Below are 23461 nucleotides of genomic sequence, written 5' to 3'. Positions count from 1 at the left end.
ACCTATTATTTCCCCTTTGTCCTAATTTCAAGCTAAGAAAAACCCTGTTGATCCCAAGCACTGTCATTCCAACCACACGCTCATCAGGAGGTCATTAGCCTCAACCTTCGCATTGCCATGGAAACAGTGAGGGATGTCCATCCCACTGACCATCACTCCGCCTCAGCTCCTGACCACACACCAGCTACAAGGCAGGTAGACACCAGCTGGATGGCTCATCTTTCTAGCCAAGATCTCTAATGTAATCTCAGTTTCCAAAACACAAAACAAAGAGTAATTTCTCTTGCTCTGTGTGTGTGTGTGTGTGTGTGTGTGTGTGTGTGAAGGAGCGCAGAACAGGACACACTGCTGAGAATATTTGCCAGCCACCCGGAAGCCTCAGACCTCCTTATATGTGAAGCTGGGAGGTCTTCCTAATGCTGGAGCTCGACTCCTGCTACCAGCCAGTTCCAACAAACTGCTCACCATGTCTGGGGCTTTCTGCCAGTGAAGATTCAGCTCAGCCTGGGTATCGCTCTGCTGTCGCATGGCCACCCCCAACCTCAGTTTTGTGCTTTTAGTCTTCAGCCTCTCCTTCTGTTCCTTCAGACCCTCCCCTGCCCTCCAGCTGGAGCACACACATTTGTGCACACACCCACACAGTTCGTCTCCTGACACTGAGAGATGAGTGCTCACATGGATCAGGGTGAGCTGAGGTACAACAGAGATTCAGAATTATTGGTAGGTACAGCAAGAAAAATGACTCCTATGCCCAACCTGAAATTTACTTGGGGTTCATCCCTCTGGGTTCTGCTTAGTTGGAATCTCTCTAATTTTATTTGCTTATTGCAAGTCACTGAGCCATGTTGTCCAGCCCATACCTTCTTGTATTACATACAACAAGGAAGCTCTGACTCAGAAAAACCAAGTGAGGAATCTTTAACATTTACCCCTAGGTATGCAATGGCCTGACCTAAGGAAAGAAAGACCAGGAGACCCTGGGAAGTAGCCATTCCATGGTCAGACTGCAGGTTCAAAGCTGCTCTACACCCTTCATGATCTCAGAGCCTTGTTGAGATAGCTTAATCCACACACACCCTCTGTCTTGTTCATAAAGAGGGGCAGGATACTTACTTCACAGGTTTGTCATGAGAATTAGCTAGGGTGAATTCTATGAAGCTCTTCACACTGGGCTTTGCACACAACAGGCTTTGAAGAAGGGGAGCTACTTCATTACATTGGTGTAGCTACTTCCAGAGATGGCCCTGCTGGGCAACCCCTGCAGGATCTTCTCAGAAGTTCTGAAACTCGAGGATTTTGATCAGAGTTGGATAGAGTCCTGTGTGAACCTATCTCGAAGGTGGTATTTAGAGGTGAGGATGTCCATGCTCGGTGTTATTCAGATATAGAGGAGCCTGGAGAAGGGAAGGACCTATAGAAACTCAGATGAGGTGAGGAGCAGGTTGTGTGGCAGGGAGGTGGGGCTGGAGAGAGGCATCAAGGTGCTGTTGAATGGGAGAGTACTCATCTAGCATAGCTGAGGCAGATGATTAACACGTGAAGAAAGGAATGGCAAAGGAGGAATAGAGAGAAGATATCATTACTCCACTTTCTCAACCCTGCTATATCATCTGTCCCAAAACAGCATGTTTGGCAGAGAAAAAAGTGCATGATGCAGAGGACCAATAAAGGATCAGGACCTTGCTTTTAGCCTCTGACCTTTCCCAATTTGCAGACCTGCTTCTATGCTCTGTGGTTCCCATCATCATTGATACAGTGCCTCTATTTCTACCACTATCAATGGGCTGCTCATCCCATTCTTTATTCCAGGAAACAGAAGAAACCTCAGCGGGTATCATGTGGACTCCAAGCTATGCCTATAACACCCCAGAGGAGTGGGAAAGGCTGGCATTAGCATCCAGTGACACAGATGCTCTGAACAAGGCAGGAATAAGAAAACAGACAAGTTTGGGGTTCACTTGAAAAGCCACCTCACAAAGCTTCTCAACTCCCTTCCAAGGATCAACAACACCCTGTCCCTTGTAACCATTGTCAGTGCCCTCTTCAAACCTTTACACAATTGACGTGTGTGTGTGTGTGTGTGTGTGTGTGTGTGTGTGTGTGTGTGTATGAGATATGCCTGTATATGGAGTGTGTGTGTGATAGTTGGGCACTGTCTTAGTCAGGGTTTCTATTCCTGCACAAACATCATGACCAAGAGGCAAGTTGGGGAGGAAAGGGTTTATTTGGCTTACACTTCCATACTGCTGTTCATCACCAAAGGAAGTCAGGACTGGAACTCAGGCAGGTCAGGAAGCAAGAGCTGATTCAGAGGCCATGGAGAGATGTTCTTTACTGGCTTGCCTCCCCTGGCTTGCTCAGCCTGCTCTCTTATAGAACCAAGACTACCAGCCCAGAGATGGTCCCACCCACAAGGGGCCTTTCCCCCTTGATCACTAATTGAGAAAATGCCTGACAGTTGTATCTCATGAAGGCATTTCCTCAACTGAAGCTTCTTTCTCTGTGATAACTCCAGCTGTGTCAAGTTGACACAAAACTAGCCAGTACAGGCACTAATAAGATAATGGAGAATTTAGCATTTCCTCAAGCCCCACTGAGAAGGCTCTCAAGTTATTTTCCTTAGACTACCATCAGATGCCTATACAGTCCTCAGACGGCACGTAAGAGCTGTGACTCCTAAGACTTGGGTTGAATATAAAACATGCACATCTATTATTGTCCCTCAAATTATTTTTCCCCATAAAAATGTTGAGAAAGTTTTATGTTGCTTTTGCACATAAATCATCCAGTGTAGCCCCACTAAACCCTAAAATATAGTTTTAGAGTCTTGTTCTGGCTCCCCCTTAGGCCAGCCTATCTTCTATTTTAACCCTAGATGCAACATCTTTGGGGTTCACTGACATGTTTCAACACTTGAAAGAAGCTTGGGCATTATTGGCTGATTGACAGCTGCCCACTGTGCCCCTCCCCACTGCAAGATCTTTCTGTTGTTTGCATGCATACATAGTACTCCCTCATCTTCCACACAGTCTACTCGTCCCCTTTCCTCCCATACCTGCTGTCCTCTGCTCTCTTCCAAAAGACCTTCTCTTTCTATAAATCCCACACACCCCAAAGCTCCAGTACAACAAAAGTGACAGGCACCTTTTGGTAAAATACTAAGTGTCTTAGTTAGGGTTTTACTGCTGTGAGCAGACACCATGACCAAGGCAGCTCTTATAAAGACAATATTGTACAGGGGCTGGCTTACAGGTTCAGAGGTTCAGTCCATTATCATCAAGACAGGAACATGGTGGCATCCAGGCAGGCATGGTACAGGAGGAGCTGAGAGTTCTTTATCTTCATTTGAAGGCTGCTAGCAGAATACTGGCCTTCAGGCAGCTAGGATGAGGGTCTTAAAGCCCACACCCACAGTGACACACCTTCTCCAACAAGACCACACCTTCTAATAGTGCTACTCCCTGAGCGGAGCATATGCAAACCATAATACTAAGCAAGTATAAATTCTCTTTAATGAAGTGAAGACTGGTGCTGGTCTCTCCCTACTCACGAGAGAATTGAGGCACACCAAGGTTAAACACCCAGCCCAAGCTGCATCCCATCCCTACCTCCCTCACCCCACGACTTTACACGAAACCCTCTTCAACTCACATTTCCCACTGTCTTAATTTCTGCAGTGTGATGTACTTTGAAATATTTTTGTTTGCTGTTTGTTTCCTAAGTTAAATTTACTAAGGTGCATACTTTTTTTCTTAAGGGGTCTAGACAAATCTTAGGGTCTAGAAAAAGAGAAATGGACATAGACTGAGAAAAACTTTTATAACTGTCTTACTTAGGCTTTCCATTGCTATGAAGAGGCACCATAACTAAGGCAACTCTTAGAACGGACATTTAATTGAGGCTGGCTTACAGTTTTAGAGGTTCAGTTCATTATCATCATGGCAGGAAACATGACAGCAGTCAGGCATTCATAGTTCTGGAGAAGCCAAGAGTTTTACACCTTGATCTGAAGGCTGCTAGAAGACTCTCTTCTGCAGGTAGCTCAGAGTGGGATATCATCCGCACTTGGCAGAGCTTATACAGTGATGTACCTATTCCAAAAAGACCACACCTATTCCAACAAGGCCACACCTCCTAATAGTGCCACTTCCCATGGGCCAAGCATTCAAATAACTGCAATAACCTTGCTGTAAGGACAGGTGATCTGAGGGGCAGGACCGTGACTCTGTCTTCACCCTGCCCACAGAAATGATTGGATAACTCATCAGTTGATTCGTCCAATTGATTGAGAGGGACTTTGTTCTCCATTCTGGCGTTGTCCCTGTGGGCTCCCAAAGCTACGGTTAGATACCACTGGTGGCCCAATTCCTGGTATGTATGTGGTTGTTAGCAGATTCTCTCTCATAAACCTATCTGAGAGGGTATGGGTCCTTTTGTGCTGCCTATGAACAACTGGGGACCTAAGGCCTGGAGTCTAGCCATTCAAGTGGAAGGGAACTCTTTAAAGGAGCCATTAATAACCTCTAAGAAGAGCTGGTCCCCTCTTGTCCTTGACTGTTTATCTAGGCACCTTTCCGCATTTAAATACTTTGAGTTTAGTCCTGTAGTCCTGATTGTATTGCCTATCTAGTCTCCAGATCACTAAAACAACAACAAAGAAATAATGCTTCCCCTTCTGTTTTCTTTCTCAAAACAAACTCAAAACACACAACCAGCCTGCTGTTTTGGATCTGGACCTTTGACTTCTATTACCTTGGAGCAGGACCAATGAGTGGCTTGATTCTCCTGTTTACAAGGGAATTCCCCTGGTTCTGGTAGTAATGCCATGGGGAACAATGGGGAATCATGGGGAACCATGGGAAACCATGAGGAACCATACCTCTTCCATGTTTAAGCCACACTTTTTGGGTGTTTTTGGCTATTTTAGCTCATTTTCTGCTGCTATAAACCAATAGTGAAGATTAAGTCATTTATGAAGAATAATGACTTATTTTGGCTCATGGTTCTGGAGACTAGATTGTGCTGGCACATCTAGTCAGGGCCCTGTACTGAGTCATAACATGGATGGGAAATGGAAAGGCAAGCAGGCACACATTGAGGAAACAGATACAACAGCTGTCAGGGTTGGAATGTAAATGTCCCCCCACTGGCTCATGAACTTGAACAGTTAATCCCCAGTAGGTGGGGCTGTTTTGGGAGGTTTGGGCCTTTGGAATATACGGCCTAGTTAGGCTAGCAGAAGTGGTTCACTGAAGGGTAGGCCTTGAAGGTTGGGTCCCCTTCTGGTTTGGGAGTAAACTGTTCTTTCTGGTCTGAACATCCTGTGTTGGGCACTGCCAAGTGCTCCTACAGCCACGGAGCCACAGATGCCCTCTACTATGTCTTTTCTCTTATGAGGCATTGGAATTCCCTGAAAGCAGGAGGCAAGATAAACCTCTCCTGCTTTAGGTTGCTTCTGTCAAGTGTTTTGATCTCAGTGATGAGTACAAAGCTTTCTGCACGGCCACTTTCAAAACTCATTTCTAGGGTAACCTACCAAGTCCTTTAGAGCATGCGCTCACTCTTGCATGGGTTTATTCAGTTTCTGTGAGTAGCATTATCCCCTCTTAAAAGCTTGATCTCCTTTTAATGCTCACCTTGCCCCCACTTCCCAGTACTCAATATGAGTTTCAGAGGGCATAAACAATAGAAACTCAGCCCGCAAACACTCATCTTTTTCACAATACAAAACACAGCGATTTCAGCTCAACGCTTCACCGATTCTCAGCTTGGTAGTCTGGAGGCCAGCTGTGAGAGTGTAAAATCAATTTTTAAAAAAGCACTTCTCTTTTAAAGTTCAATGGCAGGGACCTGAAGAGATAGCTCAGTGATTAAGAGAGCTTGTTACACTTGAAGAAACCAGAATTTGGTTGTCAGCACTCGTGTCAAACAGCTCACAACTATAAGCCTACCTCCAGGAAATCTATAGGACACCAAATCATGGCTTCTGTTTGCACTTGTACATGCGTGTACATGTAAACACATAGACATTTAAAAAATAAAGTTCAATGGCCAAACAGGTGTAAAGTAAGTATTTCTAATGCAGGGAAGGGACAGGCTAGTAGAAAGAGGGAACACCTTCCCCAGACGAGTCCCAAATCCAAGACAGCAGATATTAAATCTTAAACCTGGAAGACAATCTTTCATTTCAAAGGCACCCTTTTTTAGATACTTAGTGGGTTGGACCCCTAAATGTGAGTTAGCGGGACTCTATGGTTTGGTTTTTCTGGGCTTTGTCCTCTGAGGTTGTAAACTGATGACTGCAGCTCTTCCATGCAGGGTTTACATTCTGATGGCTCTAGAGTCCCAAGGTCTCAACAGTAGCCCAGTCACTGCAGCTCTGCCACAGCCTGGCCTGGGGACCCGACAGGGGCTCAAATGCCACATTTCTTCTCAGTGTGGTCCTCTTAGGGGTTCACATCTGTAGCGTTGTGTCTATGCATGTATCTTTTGAGATCTAGGTGGACAAAAGTGACACCTCCATAAATCTTGTCTTACTGCCTACAGAAGCCCCACCATACATACATGCCATTTAAGCATACAATTTGCACCTCAATATCTGAGTCACATGACACACCTGGGGCTGGAACTGCTTAAGCCATGTTTGAATTAACCAAGGGATGTTATGCCAGGTTTAAGGAGTGGGGACCTGAGGTGGTCAGTGGTTTCATCCTGCACTTAGGGTGCTAGAGACAACCCCAGAGATCTCTGAAATGACCTCAGAACTGCCCCCACATATTCCCACCCCCCCACACACACACACCATGTTTCTGATGAACCACACCAGGCTCCCTTCCTTCTGCACTAATCTCACAGTTAGAAAGCAATCTCTTGGCTTCACACTTGCACACATTTTCTCTTTGTGTGGCAGGGTTGAGTTTGCCAGGTTTCTCTACTTTGTTTTTCTTTTCATTATACCTCTGCCTCTGGCTTTGCGCTAGGTTCATCCAAACACAGTGGCTTAAGTAGCCCCTTTGTGCTCACAGATCACTGCATGTGACCACCAGCAGCTTGGAGCAGCATGAATGTTTGCTGCTTAGACAGTTTTTCTGCCAGATTTCCTAGTTCATTGCTCCTACTTTGGATCTTGCACGAGCTCCTCGGACCCAGAGAGAATCCGAGTAAATTCTTTGCCGGTTTATAACAAGATGAGCCTTTGTTCTAAGTGTTCCTCCATCTCTATTTGAGATCTCATCCCTGTGGTTTTACTAGACACATTTCTACCAGCACATGTATTAGGTGCCTTGAGCACTATAACAAGCCACCTGGCAAAAGCATTTATTTGGCCTCCAGACTTAAGGGTAGATCTAGCTCATTATGACAGAGAGGCCCTAACAGCAGGAGTGTTAGGCAGCTGTCCACATTGTATACCAGCAAGGATGCAGAGAGAAATGAATGCTTAGCTTGTTTTCTCTCCTTGATTTATTTATTCTAGGACTCCAGCCCATGAGGGTTGTAGCACCCACATTCAGGTGGGTTTGGTATCTTTGAAAATGAGACATATTTTATTGCTTGCCGACGGGGCCACCTCCGATGTGGTCAAGACAGGGAACTGTTTCCTCATAGAGATTTTGCAGCTGCGTCCACATTTCTCTACTCTCCACTTTTGACATCCGTCACCCAGTTTCCCATCCCTGTAATTGTGTCATTTCAAGACTGTGAATGGGGACATACAATATATATGCCTTTTAAATCTGGTTTGGAAAACTGTTATAATTCTCCAGTTGTGCCTGGCAACAGTCTCTGAGAATCGTTCCAATGTGTTCAACCTTTTACCCGCTCAGCTGTTCCAGACATTTTTGATATCCCATAGGAATCTACAACTCAGTCATGTGCAGGTTTTTGTGTGAACATGATTTTCATTTCTCTGGGGTTTATTTTCCCAAAGGACAATTGCTAGGTCATTTAGCCTATATATGTTATATATTCTCAGAGACTGACTCACTGCCTTGCAAAGTAGCTGGTCGTCTATAACTTCAGTAGCAATGCTTATATGGTTCACTTTCTCATGGGTATTTGTCCTTGATATTTATGTTAATAATTCTGTTATGTGTACATTGACATCTCATTGTAGCTTCACTTAGCATTTGTGTATTGGCTAATGACATTGAGCATATTCTCAGGTCCTTATTTGCCATCTGTGTAGCTTCCCCAGCAAAATGAGCCCGAGTCTCTTCTCCATTTTCTAACTGGATAAATTATTTCACTTGTTAGCCATTAACTTTGAAGACATCCTTATATCTCCTAGGAACCAGCAAGACATGATTATCCAGAAGTCAGCTCACAAATATTCTCTCCCTGTGTGCACTTTATCATCTCATCATCTTCCTGTGGTCCTCCCCAGAGTGGGTGTTTTTTATAACGTTCAGTTTATTAATCTTCAATTTATGAGTCATGCTTATAGTATTTAAGTCTGTCCTCATGGGTTTTTGTTTTGTTTTGTTGTTTCTGCCTTACCCTAGGCCATAAACATTTCCTTATAGGGTCAGGTGTAATGATTGGAGGTATACCTCCAATCTCAATGCTTGGTAGACAGAGGCAAGGGGGTCATGAGTTCAAGGTCAGTCTTGTTTCCATATGAGCTCAAGATCAGTAGAACACATCTCCTCCCCTCCCCTCCCCTCTCCTTCCCTCCCTTTCCCTCCCCTCTTCTCTCCTCCCCTGCTCCTCCCTTCCCTTCTCCCCTGCTCCTCCCCCTCTCTTCTTCTCCTTTTCTCCTCACTATGGATCATCTGCCTTAGCTTCCTGAATGCATTCATTCCTTTACAGTGACCAGTCGTCCCCTCAGCATCCAAGCTGACGTTGGAGCCTGTCAGAACATGCCCAACATGCCTTCTGAAACACGTTTGCAGAGTGGAAAATGGAGACAGACTGGGGAACTTCCCTTTATGCAAATAACTTGTCCTGGTTTAAAGAAAGTCTCCATTGGCTTTCGGCTATGACAGAACTGCTGGGTCACTGTACTGACTCTAGGGCGCTCATGGGTGCTCAACCTTTGTGACCATATATACTCAGGAATGCTGACATTTTCTAGAGTTCACCCAAAGACATTGTCCTGACATGACTAAAGGAAGAACACATGCACTATAGTTGCTATAGGCAAATGCTGTCATTTGCCCCATGTTCAAGTTCTCTGTGGAGGGGTAGCAGAAAGATATGAATCAGCCTGCTCCCACTTAATATTCGACCACAATGCCAGGCCAGCCTCTCCTGCTGCGATCTGACTTCCAGCTGCAAGCACAGCTCTGGCCCTCCCTAACTCTGCTAGGCTGAGCTAGCTGGGACTGAGGAAGAAAAAGCTACCTGAGAGGGGCATGCCCTCTTCCAGGACCAGATCTTTTCCTCCCTTCTGCAGCCTCGGGCTCTGGGCTGGCTGGGTTTCCCCACCTTGGCGGAAGAAGAAGGAGGGGGGACTGCCTCACCTCATCATTCCCACCCTCCCAGACCTGAAGAGCAGGAAGCAGAGGCTCTTGGAGCCACCCAGCTCGCTGCCAGAGTAAGGTGCGGTGCAGAGGCACAGGGGAGTGTATGGTGCCACACAGAGCCAGGAGGCTTCTGAACCCCATGGCAGTCGGTCCCTTGGCGCAGCAGCTGGGCAGCCTCACCGTCTTCACGAGGGATGATTTTGAGGAAGAATGGCACCTAGTAGCCAGTGGTGGCTTCAGCAAGGTGTTCCAGGCGAGGCACAAGCGCTGGAGGACCCAGTACGCCATCAAGTGCTCCCCGTGCCTCCAGAAGGAAACCACCAGGTAGCTGATGGCCCACTTCCACAGAGCAGAGACTGAGGTAGAGCAAGTTTTTGGCCTAGGGAGCTCAGAGGAAAGGGATAAGCTGGGGTTGGGGTTGACTGTCCAGGTGCTTTTAAATGAGCCCTGCGATCTGAATTTCCTCAGAAGAGGTTCTTTCTCTCAACCTGAAATAAATAGGCAAACAATGCCTGCTTGTTGGCATCCTAAGAAGTCAACCGTGAGTAGGAATTGACTTGCAAAATTTCTTTTGTCGGCCTGGCCTCTCAACCTTACTTTGCCTCCTTCTGCATATATAATGAAGCTTGGACACCGCTCTTTACTCCATCTTTTCAGGGTAGCATTGAGCTTTCCAAAAAATGTGACACTTGGCTCAGTGACCTGTAATGTGTCACCTTCTCTTTTTCCATGCCACCAACTGTAGGCTAAAGGGGCTGCGAGGCTAGACGTTGCCCCAGTAGGAACCAACAGGAAGCTGATGCCACACTCCTGGCCTTCCATAGGGGATTAACTGAGGCAGAGCCCAGGTCACTTGCCAGTTTATGTAAGTCCTGCTGGGAAGTCAAGTCTATCACCCCATGCTATCTGTCTGCATTGGATCCTGGCTGTCAGAGTTTATGCTACAGCCTCTTCTTTGTTAGCGCCTCTGGCCTTATTGTGTGTTGTGTGTTCCTGCTAAGTGCTTCTGCTTACAGCCAGGAAGGGGACATTCTGGGATGTTAGGCCCAAGTATGACATGTCCACCACAGCACCTCTTGGGACATCAACTGGGCACACAGTGGTGCTTACTTAGATGTTATTTATTGTGTTTCCTGTGATTTGATGACACCCCCCACCCCCACCCCCACCCCCACCCCCACCCCCACCCCCATCCAAGAGAAGCTTTTGTATTAGTTCTTGTCTCTGCCTAGAGGACTCTTAGCTCTGGAATGTTAGGTTTATCCAAACCATGTAGAGTCTTTGAAATAAAGAACACAAGGAAAGCTGGTGAGCTGACTCAGCACATAAAGGCATTGGCTGCCAAGCTTGATGACCTGAGTTTGACCCCCAGGACCCGCATGGTAGAAGGAGAGAATGGGCTCCTGCAAGTTATCCTGTGACTTACACACACACACACACACACACACACACACACATGAATGGTGACACATTTGCATTCACACACACACATGCACACAAGGAAATATGTTTTTAACAAATAGCATGAGAAAGTGGATGGTGTTGACCTGCCTGTCTGTGATTGTGATAAAAACTACAGCCAGTTTTCCTTCCCTAGCTCTTAAGACTCATTGAGTATTGAGGAATTCATTGAGTGTAGCTAGTGGATGTTATTGTGGATGGCTGTCTTTGGAGCTTTATGATTATTGCTTTATTAGCTCATCCATCCATCCATCCATCCATCCATCCATCCATGCACTTGATGAAGGATAATTGCTCTTTACTATTTACTATTGCCAAACACAATAATGGCCCCTGGGAGGAAATAATGAGTGAAGCAGACATGTTACCACTCTATGGATCTTGCAGCTCAGAGGAAAGACGTTAAGCACAATCTGAGTGCACTCCTGTGACACAGGCAGGAAACAAATCGTGTGTAGTCCTCTGAGCTCTTCCTGACAAAGGTTTACCTGAGATCAGAAAACCTCCCCATGAGAAAGTTACCCTGGAGCTAAAATGTGAAGAAAGAGTGTGACTTAAGTAGGTGAGGAGAAAGTTTACATGCAATGGGACATATAAAGGACCTGTGAAGGAGGGGCATGGTGTGTGCAGAGGTAAGAAAAAGGCCTTGCTGCTGGAAATGGCAATGTGAAGGAGCAGGGGAAAGCCACTGAAGGGTTTGCAACCAGGCTGCTGAACAAGTGTGGACAGGAATCAACCAGATGTGCAGTTAGGGAATGGACTAGACGGGAGAATGGATGCTGTTGTTGTTAAGAGACTTACATCTTCAGGCCAGCGATGATGGAGACGCAGAATGTAGTGCTGGTAGTAGAGATAGAGGGAAAGCAAGGGTGTTGAGGAGTGGCATGGCCTTGTGCTAGTTGACTGTGGGAGGCAAACCAAAAAAGGCTGCTGAGGTCTACACACTTCCTAGAATGCCAGAGGAAGACAGGACCCACCAGGATGTCACTCGATGACAATGGGACCTTCTGTCCTACTAGTGTCTGGCACATAGTTATCAAATAGATATTTGTTGAATGATGGCCTTGGTAGAAAAAAAAGACCAGGTTTGTGGAAGTTCACATACGCTAAGCATAAGAGAGCCTTCAATCAAAAAGAGTTTACAAGGGTAAGCATATGCTACAATTAACATTCACATTCTGTGTGTTTTAGGTTCTAAACCTAAACTGAATGCTTGAGGTCCTGCCCTCATGGGGCTTAGATTCTAATGAAGGAAACAATGAGCAATTGAGCAAGTACAGTTTCTATTTATAGCTGTAAGGGCTACTAGACATTTTCTCAGCTGTTTAAGAATAAGGAGAATTGAGTAGTGGGATCTCCCAAGAATAGATTTGATCTAGAAATATTAATCTGTGGGCCATCTGCATGTGTGGGCGTCGGAAGGAATAGAGCTGAGGTTGTGTTGCCGATCATACAGGCTTGTTTCTGAAATGCTCACTAATTAAGACAACCCAAGTTGTCTTTGGAGCAGATGAATGAGCAGGCTATGTGGTTCTGTGAGAGAAGGTGTCTTGGCAGAGGAGACAACACATGCAGAGATCTTGGAGTGGCAACACACTCTGCACATGGGCAGAGAGAGAGAGAGGGATGGGTTAGGAAGTGATGAGATCAGAAAGCGTTGACGGGGTGAGGGTGAGGAGATTACAAGGACCTTTGTCAGGATTTAAGAGACCCTTGTCTTCAATGCTGAGGGAGAAGAAGGCCACCAGATGCACAGATAGAGCAGGTGCCAGACCCACCTGGATCTAGAGTTTCACGTGATTGTGAGCCACTTCACGTGGATGCTAGAATCAGAACTTGGATACTCTGCAAGAAAGTATGCATGCTTAATTGACAAACCATCTCTCTATTCCCTACTATGTACATTTAATATTTAGAAGTATTTGGGGCAACAGCAGAAAGGCCATTTAGGAGGCTTGGGTCCAGAGGTAAAGGGTAAATGGCAGAGGTAGACAGAAGTAGCCAGATACTTGCTGAATGTCAGTGATGGAGTTGGTGGTGAGAATGAGATAAAGATGAATCCAGGACGGGTATGGGGCCTGGAGGATGGGAAGCATACTGGCTGAGATGCATGAGACTAAAGGAGAAGACAGTCTTATGGGGAAACTGAGAGACAAGCTTCTGGCATGTGCAGAATCAAAGCACCAAATGTCTGATTGGAGATGGTGATGGCGAGCAGAGAAAGTAGGATACAGGGTAGGATGAGTAGAGCATCTGAGATGAGCACAAGAGCCAAGCATTCTAAATTAGGCAAGGAGACAGAGAAGGGGAGCACAGAGACTGCAGGAGAGGTGCAGGAGAACGTGGACATGACCGTAATAAGAGAAAAGTTGTTGGAACTGTCTGCTGGGGCGATGGGAGCCGAGGCCAGAGAGACAGAAACCTACCAAAGAAGTCGACGTGGCTGGGAGCTGTGTGGAGCAGGTACTATTATTCCCATTCTGCAGGTTCAAACTGAGGCTCAGAGAATCCTCAAGTGGAAGAACTAAACCGTGAGGGCAGCACAGTGTTACCTAAAGTCCCAGTAATTTGTCTGCCTCGGGGCCGACATTATTTTATTTTCTACACACCCAAGAAAGAGAGAGTGGACAGTGAAAAGACCCCAGAGCTGTCTGGTATAGCAGAGAAGGGCTAGAGGAGGCTAGCCCTGCAGTCGCCAGCTTCTCAGATGTCTGGAGAGTCGTAGCTGTTCCTGGAGGCCAGACCCCATGACTAGTTTCCCAGGGTGACCCTGAGAGCACGTGTCAGGAACACCCCACTGCAGCATGAACTCAGCTTTTTAAAATGCCATTCCTCCTTAATCCCTAACCCCTCCATCCCCAAACAGTCTCTTGCAATTTGCATATTTACAGTTCTGTGGGCACACACAGTGCAATGAGCGAGAGGACCTGCAGTGTTGTCTTTTACGGGCTTCCCCTTCGGTCCTGATTTCAGTTCATTCTCACAAAGATGTATTGTGCAGTGCATGGCAATGTGTGTGTGTGTGAGGAGGGAGGCAAAGAGTACTAATTATAGTTCATCCATAACACAGACTACTCTACTTTCCATGAAAGACCGTGCTTCAGGAGAAAAACAGTGCAGGCAAGTGATAGAACATAGAAAAAGAGAGACTCCTGGAAAAACGTCATAAAAGAACGCACTAAAATGTTAGCCAAGGCCAACTCTGCAAGGTTTCTCTTTTTTTTATAGCTCTCTGCATCTCCTTAGGTTTTCTACAAGGTGCATGTATTATTTTCATAATCAAAATGGTAACAGATGCTATTTTAAAACAGAATCAGGAAGCATAATTCCGGTCTTCCAAGGGCTTGAAAGCAGCTGTTAGGGAAGATGAACGTGTAAGCAATGGGCAGGATAAATGGTAGCTTGTGTTCTGGGCATTGTGAATGGCTCTGCAGAATGGATAGACACCCAAGCCTGCAAACATCTCACCCTTTCATTGATAACTGCTTGAGCCCCAGGCCTGGCTGCCTGCTGACATTCTTACAGGCCTCTCACTTTTCTTCCACTATCTTGGGAGCTCCTGAGGCTTCTCTGGGCCTAGTTAGCTTGTAGCATGCTGCATTCGTGCATTTTGCCACTTGCCCTGGTAATTCCTGTTCCCTCTTCCTCCATCTCACTCCTGGCTCTCCACAGCTCTGAGGTGACCTGCCTCTTTGAAGAAGCAGTCAAAATGGAGAAGATTAAGTTTCAACACATCGTGTCCATCTATGGGGTCTGTAAGCAGCCCCTGGGCATTGTGATGGAGTTCATGGCCAGTGGTTCCCTGGAGAAGACACTACCTACCCACAGCCTCTGCTGGCCACTCAAGCTCCGCATCATCCATGAGACCAGCTTGGCCATGAACTTCCTCCACAGCATTAAGCCACCCCTGCTCCACCTGGACCTTAAGCCAGGCAACATCCTGCTGGACAACAACATGCATGTCAAGGTGAGGGCCCTGACGATGTACGCTAGACCTCTTCCATATAGCAGGATTGTTTATGTTCCAATCATTGAACCAGCCAAAAACTTGAGCCATTTTTCTTTGTTTGAATAAATAGTGAACATAGGGGTTAAGTCTGAAACAGAGATGGATGAGTAGACAACTTTGGGACAGGAGACAGGAGCTGTGATGTCACAATGCTCTCTGGGCCGCACTTCTTTTTGTTTGTTTGTTTGTTTTGTTTGTTGTTGTTGTTATTGTTGTTGTTTTGTTTTTCAAGACAGGATTTCTCTGTGTAGCCATGGCTGTCCTGAAACTCACTTTGTAGACCAGGCTGGCCTCAAACTCAGAAATCCGCCTGCTGGCCACACTTCTAAAACTGATAGAATAACCTCTTCCCCTCATGTTCTTTGTCTGAGGAAGGAATGTGTATAAAGGAGATTTTTAGTAAGTGGTGATGGCCTTTTGCTTCAGTGCTCAAACCTTCAATAATATTTTTTATGCCAACGAGACCTTTGTACATTTTCTTCCCCTATCCTCTCTTCATCTAGCAAAGTCCTAATCATGTCTCAGCTCAATTAATCGTCACCTCCTTGGGGAGATCTTTCTTGATCTCCCCATCAGGGCCTCTTATATCCTCTAGTTACACCTTTGGGTCTTCATTTTCTGACCCTAGTTGCAATATATATGGGCATTCTACAAAACTTGTTTTTAAGCTTAGGCAAAGTTGTAGAGACAGCAGGTAAGAGGTCTCAAACATGAGTGAGATATGTTTTTAATGCACATGTATATGCTACGTGACTGCTGAGCCATCACGAGAGTTGGGGTTTAAAGAGGTATCTCAATACCCAATCTCATTGTCCCCTAATGGATGACAGTCTGACAGGCTAGAAGCATAGGATAAACAGATTGGTGTGAGTGTTTCAGGATTCATGGAAATGTGAAGAACAAGGATTGAAGATGTATAGATCCCCAGCCTACAGATGAGAAAACCGAGGTCTGTGAACATGAATGACTGGTTCAAGATCATCTAGTAGTGGTCAGTAGAGTTGAGAGCCAGTGAATTTGAAACCCACATGTCCTATATTAAAACAGGATATACTGACAATGGCAGTGAGTGGGAAGTGGGCCACAGATGGCTTCTAGAAGGTGTCTGTTGCTGCCTTGTCCTTGACATCTGTCCTGCTTTCTCCCAGATTTCCGATTTTGGCCTGTCCAAGTGGATGGAGCAGTCAACTCAGAAGCAGTACATTGAGAGATCAGCTCTGAGGGGGACACTCAGCTACATCCCTCCTGAAATGTTCCTGGAGAATAACAAGGCTCCGGGGCCTGAATATGATGTGTACAGGTGAGTGGGCAGCTGGGTTCTGTGTCATGTGGCAGGTTGCTACCCTGGCTGGATCCCTACTGCTAACAGGCATGGTAGAATAAGGACTGAGACTGGTTCCTCCATGTGTTAATGAAAAGGGAAAGATGAGGGGGACCTGGAGACACTTTACCTAGGATTGTAGAGACTGTGGGGCCTCATGGCTAAAAATTATGGGTACTAGATCAAGGAGACTGTGGGGTGCCCCTGGCTAGGGATCATGGATACTAGACTAAGTCTCTCTGCTACTATATTCCCCACTGCAGCTTTGCAATTGTCATCTGGGAGATTCTCACTCAGAAGAAACCCTATGCAGGTAACATGATCTTGGTCTACACCTATGGGAGGTTGAGGTTGGAGAACACAGGACAATGTGTGAACCACAGTATGAGCTCTTATGGATTTCTACCTTACTCTGCTCCCTCTGTCCCCAAGTGCTAAAACTCCTGAAATAGTGAGCAAGCATCAGCCTTGACCTCACTTCAAGACATTAACACTCAAGCCACTACACTTTACAGTGTGGGAGGCCAAAGCCTTTCTCTGGGCCTGTTTGTCTATTTTTCTGCCTTTGCACAGAGAAAGGATGCAGGGATCATGTTGAGTCTTTGCTAGAGCTGGACCGGTGACAAAGCTGCTCAGTTGGAGCCTCAGCTAGGTCCTAGACTCAACTGTCTACTCACTGAGCAGGTGTAGGACACCCACTGCATTCCTATCCTGTTAGGATCCTCCCAGCTTCCACCCACTTGCCAGTCATCTGACCACACTACCTGACCCTTCTCTTACAGGGCTCAATATGATGACTATTATCATCCGGGTAGCTGCAGGCATGAGGCCCTCCTTGCAGGATGTCTCTGATGAGTGGCCAGAGGAGGTACATCAAATGGTGAACCTGATGAAGCGCTGTTGGGACCAAGACCCCAAGAAGAGGCCATGTTTCCTAAGTATCTGCTCATTATTCCCTACCCAGGAACTAGAGGGGGAGAGACAGAAGACAACCTTCTCCTGAGACACATGCAGAGACACTCTTGGCATTAGAGCTCAAAATGATATATAAGACAGCTTCAGGGTGGGGCTGGGAGACAGGTTCTCTGAGCTACATAGCTGAGGATGGACTTTGTTAGACAGTGCTCTCTGTGTGCCTAAGGGAGGTAGAGTCAGCAAATAGAAGCCATAGCATCTGACCCAGTCCTGCCACTGAGCTCTATAGCTGTCTCCTGGGACTTTCAATACTGTAGAATCTATAAAGTCATAGGTTGAGTGGAATGAGGCTATTTGATTCTCTAGGGATAACACACAGAGGGGTGAACATCTTAGAGATTATTCAGAGAGTCACCAAGTTGTCAAGTGTACCCCAGCCATGTCAAGAGTGGGCTCAGTTTCCAATGTCATTGTGGGCAAATGGAAACGTACATAAACCTAGGAATGTGTTTAAGAGAATATGAGAAACATCAGAATATCTGAAATGTAGTAATTACCATTAAGCTTGTCTGTTTCCTTTTTCCCCTACCCTTACTTCTTGTGGAGCAGATGTGGCCGTCGAGACAGACATGCTACTGTCCCTGTTCCAGAGCCCCATGACAGACCCTGGGTGTGAAGCCCTGACCCAGAAGGTGTCTTGCAAGCCATCGCTGAGCCAACCCCACAAGGTGGATTTGACAGGCTAGGCACGTCACTGTGGGGATACTGGAAGCCACTGTGTGACATCCATGGTCTCTCGATAGCCTGAGAGTGAATATACAAAGGCTACTTGATTTATAAGGCCACTTGATTGCTCAGGGTGGTGTGGGAACCATAAGTGAAGCTAGCCCATACTTTCTAATCCAGGGAGACTAGCTGGAGGTTTCCAGTATCCATAGGGGAAGAAACCTTCCCTTATTTACCCAACTGTTCTCTAAAGGCCATGGGTGCTATGGCTCAGAGTCCCTGGGAAGGACCTTATTCTAAGCTGTCACAGTTGGATGTCAGCATCATTCTTCAAGTCTCCTGTTTCTACTCTGATGTGGGAACTGGCAGGGATTATCAGGAGTTCCAGAGATCTACCTTGAAGTCTGTAAATGAAGGCCAAGCCTCAGAACTCTGCTGCTTAGTGATTTCTTCTGTACATGTACTGGTGGGGCAGAGGTATAGAAAGATCTCCCAGGAAGGGCAGGATGTGAATTTGGAAGGAGGAAGGGCAGGGAGGACCAGAGCTGATCTCTGATAATCTACCCTGCACATTACTTTGCAGGTCAGCAAGGAGGTCAACCAGGAGATTGCAGACAGTGGTGAGTCTGTAGTGCTGAGAAGGGACCAAAGACTCCACATGGATGAAAGGATGTAATCCATTCTCCTAACTCATTTTCCTTGTCCCCCCTCTCTCTCAGGCTTTACACATAAGGGGTGGCTCAGAAAAACCCAGACTCTTGGAGTTCTGGGTCAGTTTCCCCTTCACGGTTGTTCTCTTAAAAGAGTAGTTTCCCTGTTTCTGCCCTGAGAGATAGAACCCTGGCTCTGAGTACTGTCTTTTCATTACACTTATTTGAAAGAAGAGAAGAGAAAAGAAAAGAAGAGAAGAGAAGAGAAGAGAAGAGAAGAGAAGAGAAGAGAAGAGAAGAGAAGAGAGGGGAGAGGGGAGAGGGGAGAGGGGAGGAGAGGAGGGGAGGGGAAGGGAGGAGAGGAGGGGAGGAGAGGGGAGGAGAGGAGGGGAGGAGAGGGGAGGGGGGAGGGGAGGGGAGGAGAGGGGAGGGGGGAGGGGAGGGGAGGAGAGGGGAGGGGAGGGGAGGGGAGGGGAGGGGAGGAGAGGAGAGAAGAGAAGAGAAGAGAAGAGAAGAGAAGAGAAGAGAAGAGAAGAGAAGAGAAGAGAAGAGAAGAGAAGAGAAGAGAAGAGAAGAGAAAAATGAGGAAAAGATATGTCCAGTGCCTACCCCATAAAAATCAGAATCTGTAGGGATTGGTTCTTAGCAGTGGACACTTCTCAGTTCTGAGGCACCTGTCGATGGATCAGGAGGTGGTAAGACCTGAAGATCTTACAGCACACAAACCCAAGTTCTAGAGCAGTTCTGACTTCCACAGCCTGCCTTCCTTCCAGGCTCTTCTCTGAACATTCTTACCCACCTAATCCGTCTTCCCACTGGTAGAGTAAGCCAGCACTGTTCACCTCCCTTTTAAAGAGCCTCGCATGGAGGCTCAGAGAGGCATAGGCCAGGGGATGCTTAATGGGTGGAGTTATGATTTTCAACCAGGCCTCCCTGCCTCAGCTCATCTTGCCTCCTCTGCAATAAAACAAAACAAACAAACAAACAAAAAACACAGATTCAAAGCCCTAACAGAATCAGTGATCCTGGATACCATGAAAGCCATTACCCTCAAGCCTAAGCTGTTTCTGGAAAGTCTCTCCAAGAGGCAGGGGAATGCATAAGGTGACCTCTGAACAGGTTAGGATATAATAATTTTTTTCAATCTATCTCTTTCTCTTAGCAGTCTCAAGTGACTCCTTGAAGTGGATCCTACAGCTCTCTGACAGCAAGAGCTTGGTCGCAAGTGATGTCTACGAGAATAGGGTGACTCCCCTACACTTTCTAGTGGCCGGAGGCAGCTTGGAACAGGTGAGGCTGCTGCTGTCCCACGACGTTGATGTAGATTGCCAGACAGCCTCTGGCTATACGCCACTCCTCATTGCCACCCAGGACCAGCAGCCTGACCTCTGTGCCCTGCTCCTGGCACATGGTGCTGATACCAACCTGGCAGACGAAGATGGCTGGGCCCCACTGCATTTTGCAGCCCAGAATGGGGATGACCACACTGCCCGTCTGCTCCTGGACCACGGGGCCCTGGTGAATGCACGGGAGCACGAGGGCTGGACCCCACTCCACCTGGCTGCACAGAACAACTTTGAGAATGTGGCACGGCTTCTGGTCTCCCGTCAGGCTGACCTCAGCCCACACGAGGCTGAAGGCAAGACTCCCCTTCATGTTGCAGCCTACTTTGGTCACATTGGCTTGGTCAAGCTTCTGTCAGGACAGGGAGCAGAGCTGGATGCTCAGCAGAGAAACCTGAGGACACCCCTGCACCTAGCAGTGGAGAGGGGGAAAGTGAGAGCCATTCAGCACCTGCTAAAATGTGGGGCACTCCCTGATGCCCTTGACCACAGCGGCTACAGCCCTTTGCACATTGCTGCAGCCAGGGGCAAGGACCTTATCTTTAAGATGCTTCTCAGATATGGAGCCAGCCTTGAGCTACGCACACAACAGGGATGGACACCCCTGCACCTAGCCACTTACAAGGGTCACCTGGAGATCATCCATCAGTTGGCCAAGAGCCATGTAGACCTAGATGCTCTTGGAAGTATGCAATGGACTCCCCTGCACCTGGCTGCCTTCCAAGGGGAGGAGGGGGTGATGCTGGCACTGCTACAGTGTGGGGCCAACCCCAATGCTGCTGAGCAGTCAGGCTGGACTCCTCTCCATCTGGCAGTGCATAAAGGAACCTTCCTGGGCATCACCCACCTTCTGGAGTATGGTGCTGACATCCATGCTTGCAACAAGGTGGGCTGGACACCTGCCCACCTGGCTGCTCTCAAGGGCAACACAGCCATCCTCAAAGTTCTAGTTAAAGCTGCTGCACAGGTGGATGTCAAGGGTGGAGTTAGCTGCACACCCCTGCAGCTGGCCATCCACAGCCCAAAGTAGAGCATAGTGACCTTCTTGCAGGACAAGGAGCCTTCACTAGCCATTCTGGAAGTTTCTAAGCCTGAACCCCAGGCAGAAGATTAGGTGGACCAGGGTTCCTTTGCTTGGAAGGAGAGAAGTTTATGAAAGTGAAACTTGTCATCTTAGGGGTCACTTCCCAGCTGCCCCTTTGACCTTGAGAGGAACCAGTATCCTAAGTGACAGAAGAAAGCCCAGGGGTTCCAGTGAGCTGGAGAAGCTACTGACTGCCTGGGAAACTGATCCTAGCTCCTGTCCAGTCATCTCCAGACAAGCCATGTTCTCCCTTTTCTTTAGATGAGTTCATGTGTCCCAGATAAGCTTCATCTCTAGTCTCAAGACGTCTGCCACCATTTGTTGCTTTCCTTTGAATAATGGAGCCCTGTTTCCCAAGAAACTCAAAATAAAGAAAAAAAAAAAACTCAAAATAAGGAGTCTTCACTCGTCTCCGAATTGTATTCTAGGTGCTTTACCCTAGGCTGAGGGAGGAGAGTCAAATGTCTGCATTACACGGGGAACATGCTCTTGGAGGACAGAGGATTTACCTGTTCACTGTTAATCTCAGCCACGCTCCTATCACCACAATGACCATAGCTTCTGCTGGCACTGGTCTCAGCCTCTGGTATCCTATACGTTCTCTTGGGAATGTGGGAAGGATGTTCTCAAACTGCAGCTATGCGCTCATCTACGGGATGCCAGTTCCGTGTCTCCAACCCCACACTTCTCTATTATAACCTGACCAGTATATGAGGTTCCCAACCCGGGAGTAAATAAAGCAGGTGATCTAATTCTTCCAACTAGATATGGATCAGATGGGTACCCATGGGAGCTGGGGATGGGGGGTTAACTTGGTAGTTACTACATGTGTGTGTAGTAACTGATGCATCATATGTGTATATAACATGTGTCTGTGAGCTCACAGGGCAGAGGCAGGGACAGCAGAGGAGAGTTGGGTCACTTGTTTGCATGCATATGTGATTTGTCTGGTGTGGTCTATATGCCTATGTAATGCTTGTGTGTCAGTTTATGTGAAAGGAGGTAGGGTAGCTAAGAGAAGCTGCAAGTGTATACATGATGCCTGGATGTATACAAAGTGCCTTTGTAAATTCATTCACAGGAGAGGGCAGAGTAGGTAAGAAGAGATAGAGATATGAACGCACAATGCATGTGTGTGTGTGTGTGTGTGTGTGTGTGTGTGTGTGTGTGTGTGTGTGTGTGTGTAATATGTGTGTAAACTCATGTGAGGAGTAGCGAGGAGGGAGTTGGTAGTGAGAGGGGTTTGCCTAGGCTTGGCGTGGAGTTTCAGCACTAGGAACTTCTTTTCCTCCTTATCAGCTGCTCAGAGATGTGCTCTCTAGGAACACATATAGCCCATCCACTCCCAGGACTAAGCACCAGTCGTGGCCATGATGGAGAAACCCCAGGGCTTCTCATATTCACTATGTGTATTTGGAAACCTGGTTCAGTAGTCAGTGAGGCAGTGGCTGTTGAGGGATATCAGAAGGGCAGGTTCTCCCTGCTGCCTCATCTCCCCACCCCATCAGCACTCTAGTATCACCATGGGGCAAAAGATAGGGCAAAGGAGACTTGCTGCCCTATGTGCCACCCTGCATTGGGCATGAGTTCACTTTGGCAGTCTTACTTCCTCTGTCCTAGGGTCTCTGGACCAGCTCCAGCTGGGCTCCAGACAGTTTGGGACAGCCAAGGATGAGTCTCAGGTCAGTATTTGGGTGGGTTGTGTCTTCAGGAAGCAGCTATCAGACTCATTAGGATTTTTTAATAAGGGACTCTCTAAATATATCCTCAACCAATTAAAGCAGAATCTGCAGGGCAGACCCTGATGTGAGGGAGCTCTGTGACTCAGGGCAGCCAGGGCTAAGGATGACCACAGGGGGTGTACCCAAGGCTTTCTCTCGACTCTTTCTCAACAGAACAATGCCTATGGCACTGTGGGGTTGGAAGTCTTCCCCAGGAGGAATAGTAGAAACTCCTGGGGTCAGGGAACCATTTAGCAAATTGTCTCACTCCCTGTTCTATGCCAGCTTCATCCCCCTATTCTATGCCAGCCACATCTCCCCATTCTATGCCAGCTACCTGCTGTGATTAAGAAAATACCCCTAGTTCTGTCTCCTACAGCATTGAGCAGGAGGAAGGGAGGATCATGTCTGTATGCCCTGTCTTGAACCCTGGAATACTGATGTAGCTCCAAGTCTAGGAACCTGGAAGAACCAGAGGAGATGGTGGGAACTACATATTCACACACAAGTGAGCATGAGCAGCCAATGGGAGTCGTGAGGTTGGAACCACAGCACAAGATGGTTTATCACATTAGGAGGGGGTGAGGAAATCCTTGAATAAAAGTGTTGGGGGCATGCATTGGCATTTGTTACCCAAGGCAAGGGAGTCATGGAGGGACAGTCAGGACTGTGCCTGTGGAGCACTTTGGCTCTAATGACCATGGCCTTTTGTGAAGGTCCTCAGATCCTTGCTTCTTTGAATCACTTCCTCCAAGAACTAACAGTGG

The 23461-nt window shown here is 47.2% G+C and overlaps 1 protein-coding gene across 3 annotated transcripts; it reads left to right on the top strand.

The window, feature by feature from the left end:
* The first annotated feature begins 9517 nt into the window (after window positions 1–9517).
* On the top strand, window positions 9518–21365 carry Ankk1 (ankyrin repeat and kinase domain containing 1). 3 transcript variants are annotated; one of them, NM_172922.4, is made up of 8 exons: window positions 9518–9788; window positions 14598–14892; window positions 16083–16234; window positions 16519–16568; window positions 17038–17193; window positions 17780–17898; window positions 18480–18516; window positions 19712–21365. In NM_172922.4, exons 1-8 carry the CDS (start codon window positions 9568–9570, stop codon window positions 20917–20919), a joined length of 2238 nt encoding a protein of 745 aa, NP_766510.1. In that variant the 5' UTR covers window positions 9518–9567; the 3' UTR covers window positions 20920–21365. The 3 variants fall into 3 exon arrangements, with proteins under 3 accessions (NP_766510.1, NP_001363880.1, XP_017168875.1); NM_001376951.1 differs by having other exon boundaries at window positions 19709–21365; XM_017313386.2 differs by lacking the exon at window positions 9518–9788 and having other exon boundaries at window positions 14490–14892; window positions 19709–21365.
* Window positions 21366–23461: the final 2096 nt, after the last annotated feature.

This window comes from Mus musculus, chromosome 9 (assembly GCF_000001635.26).
Source record: "Mus musculus strain C57BL/6J chromosome 9, GRCm38.p6 C57BL/6J".
In the NCBI taxonomy this organism is placed as follows: domain Eukaryota; kingdom Metazoa; phylum Chordata; class Mammalia; order Rodentia; family Muridae; genus Mus; species Mus musculus.
The sequence above is the reverse complement of the archived record's forward strand: the minus strand, read 5'-3'. Positions and strand labels throughout refer to the sequence as shown.

Excerpts from the sequence above, each read along its gene's own strand:
- Ankk1 (NM_001376951.1), top strand. The coding sequence starts at position 9,568 with ATGGTGCCACACAGAGCCAGGAGGCTTCTGAACCCCATGGCAGTCGGT. Across the intron at positions 16,235-16,518 it reads CCTGAATATGATGTGTACAG|CTTTGCAATTGTCATCTGGG; the intron begins GTGAGTGGGCAG and ends TCCCCACTGCAG. Across the intron at positions 18,517-19,708 it reads CCAGGAGATTGCAGACAGTG|CAGTCTCAAGTGACTCCTTG; the intron begins GTGAGTCTGTAG and ends TCTTTCTCTTAG.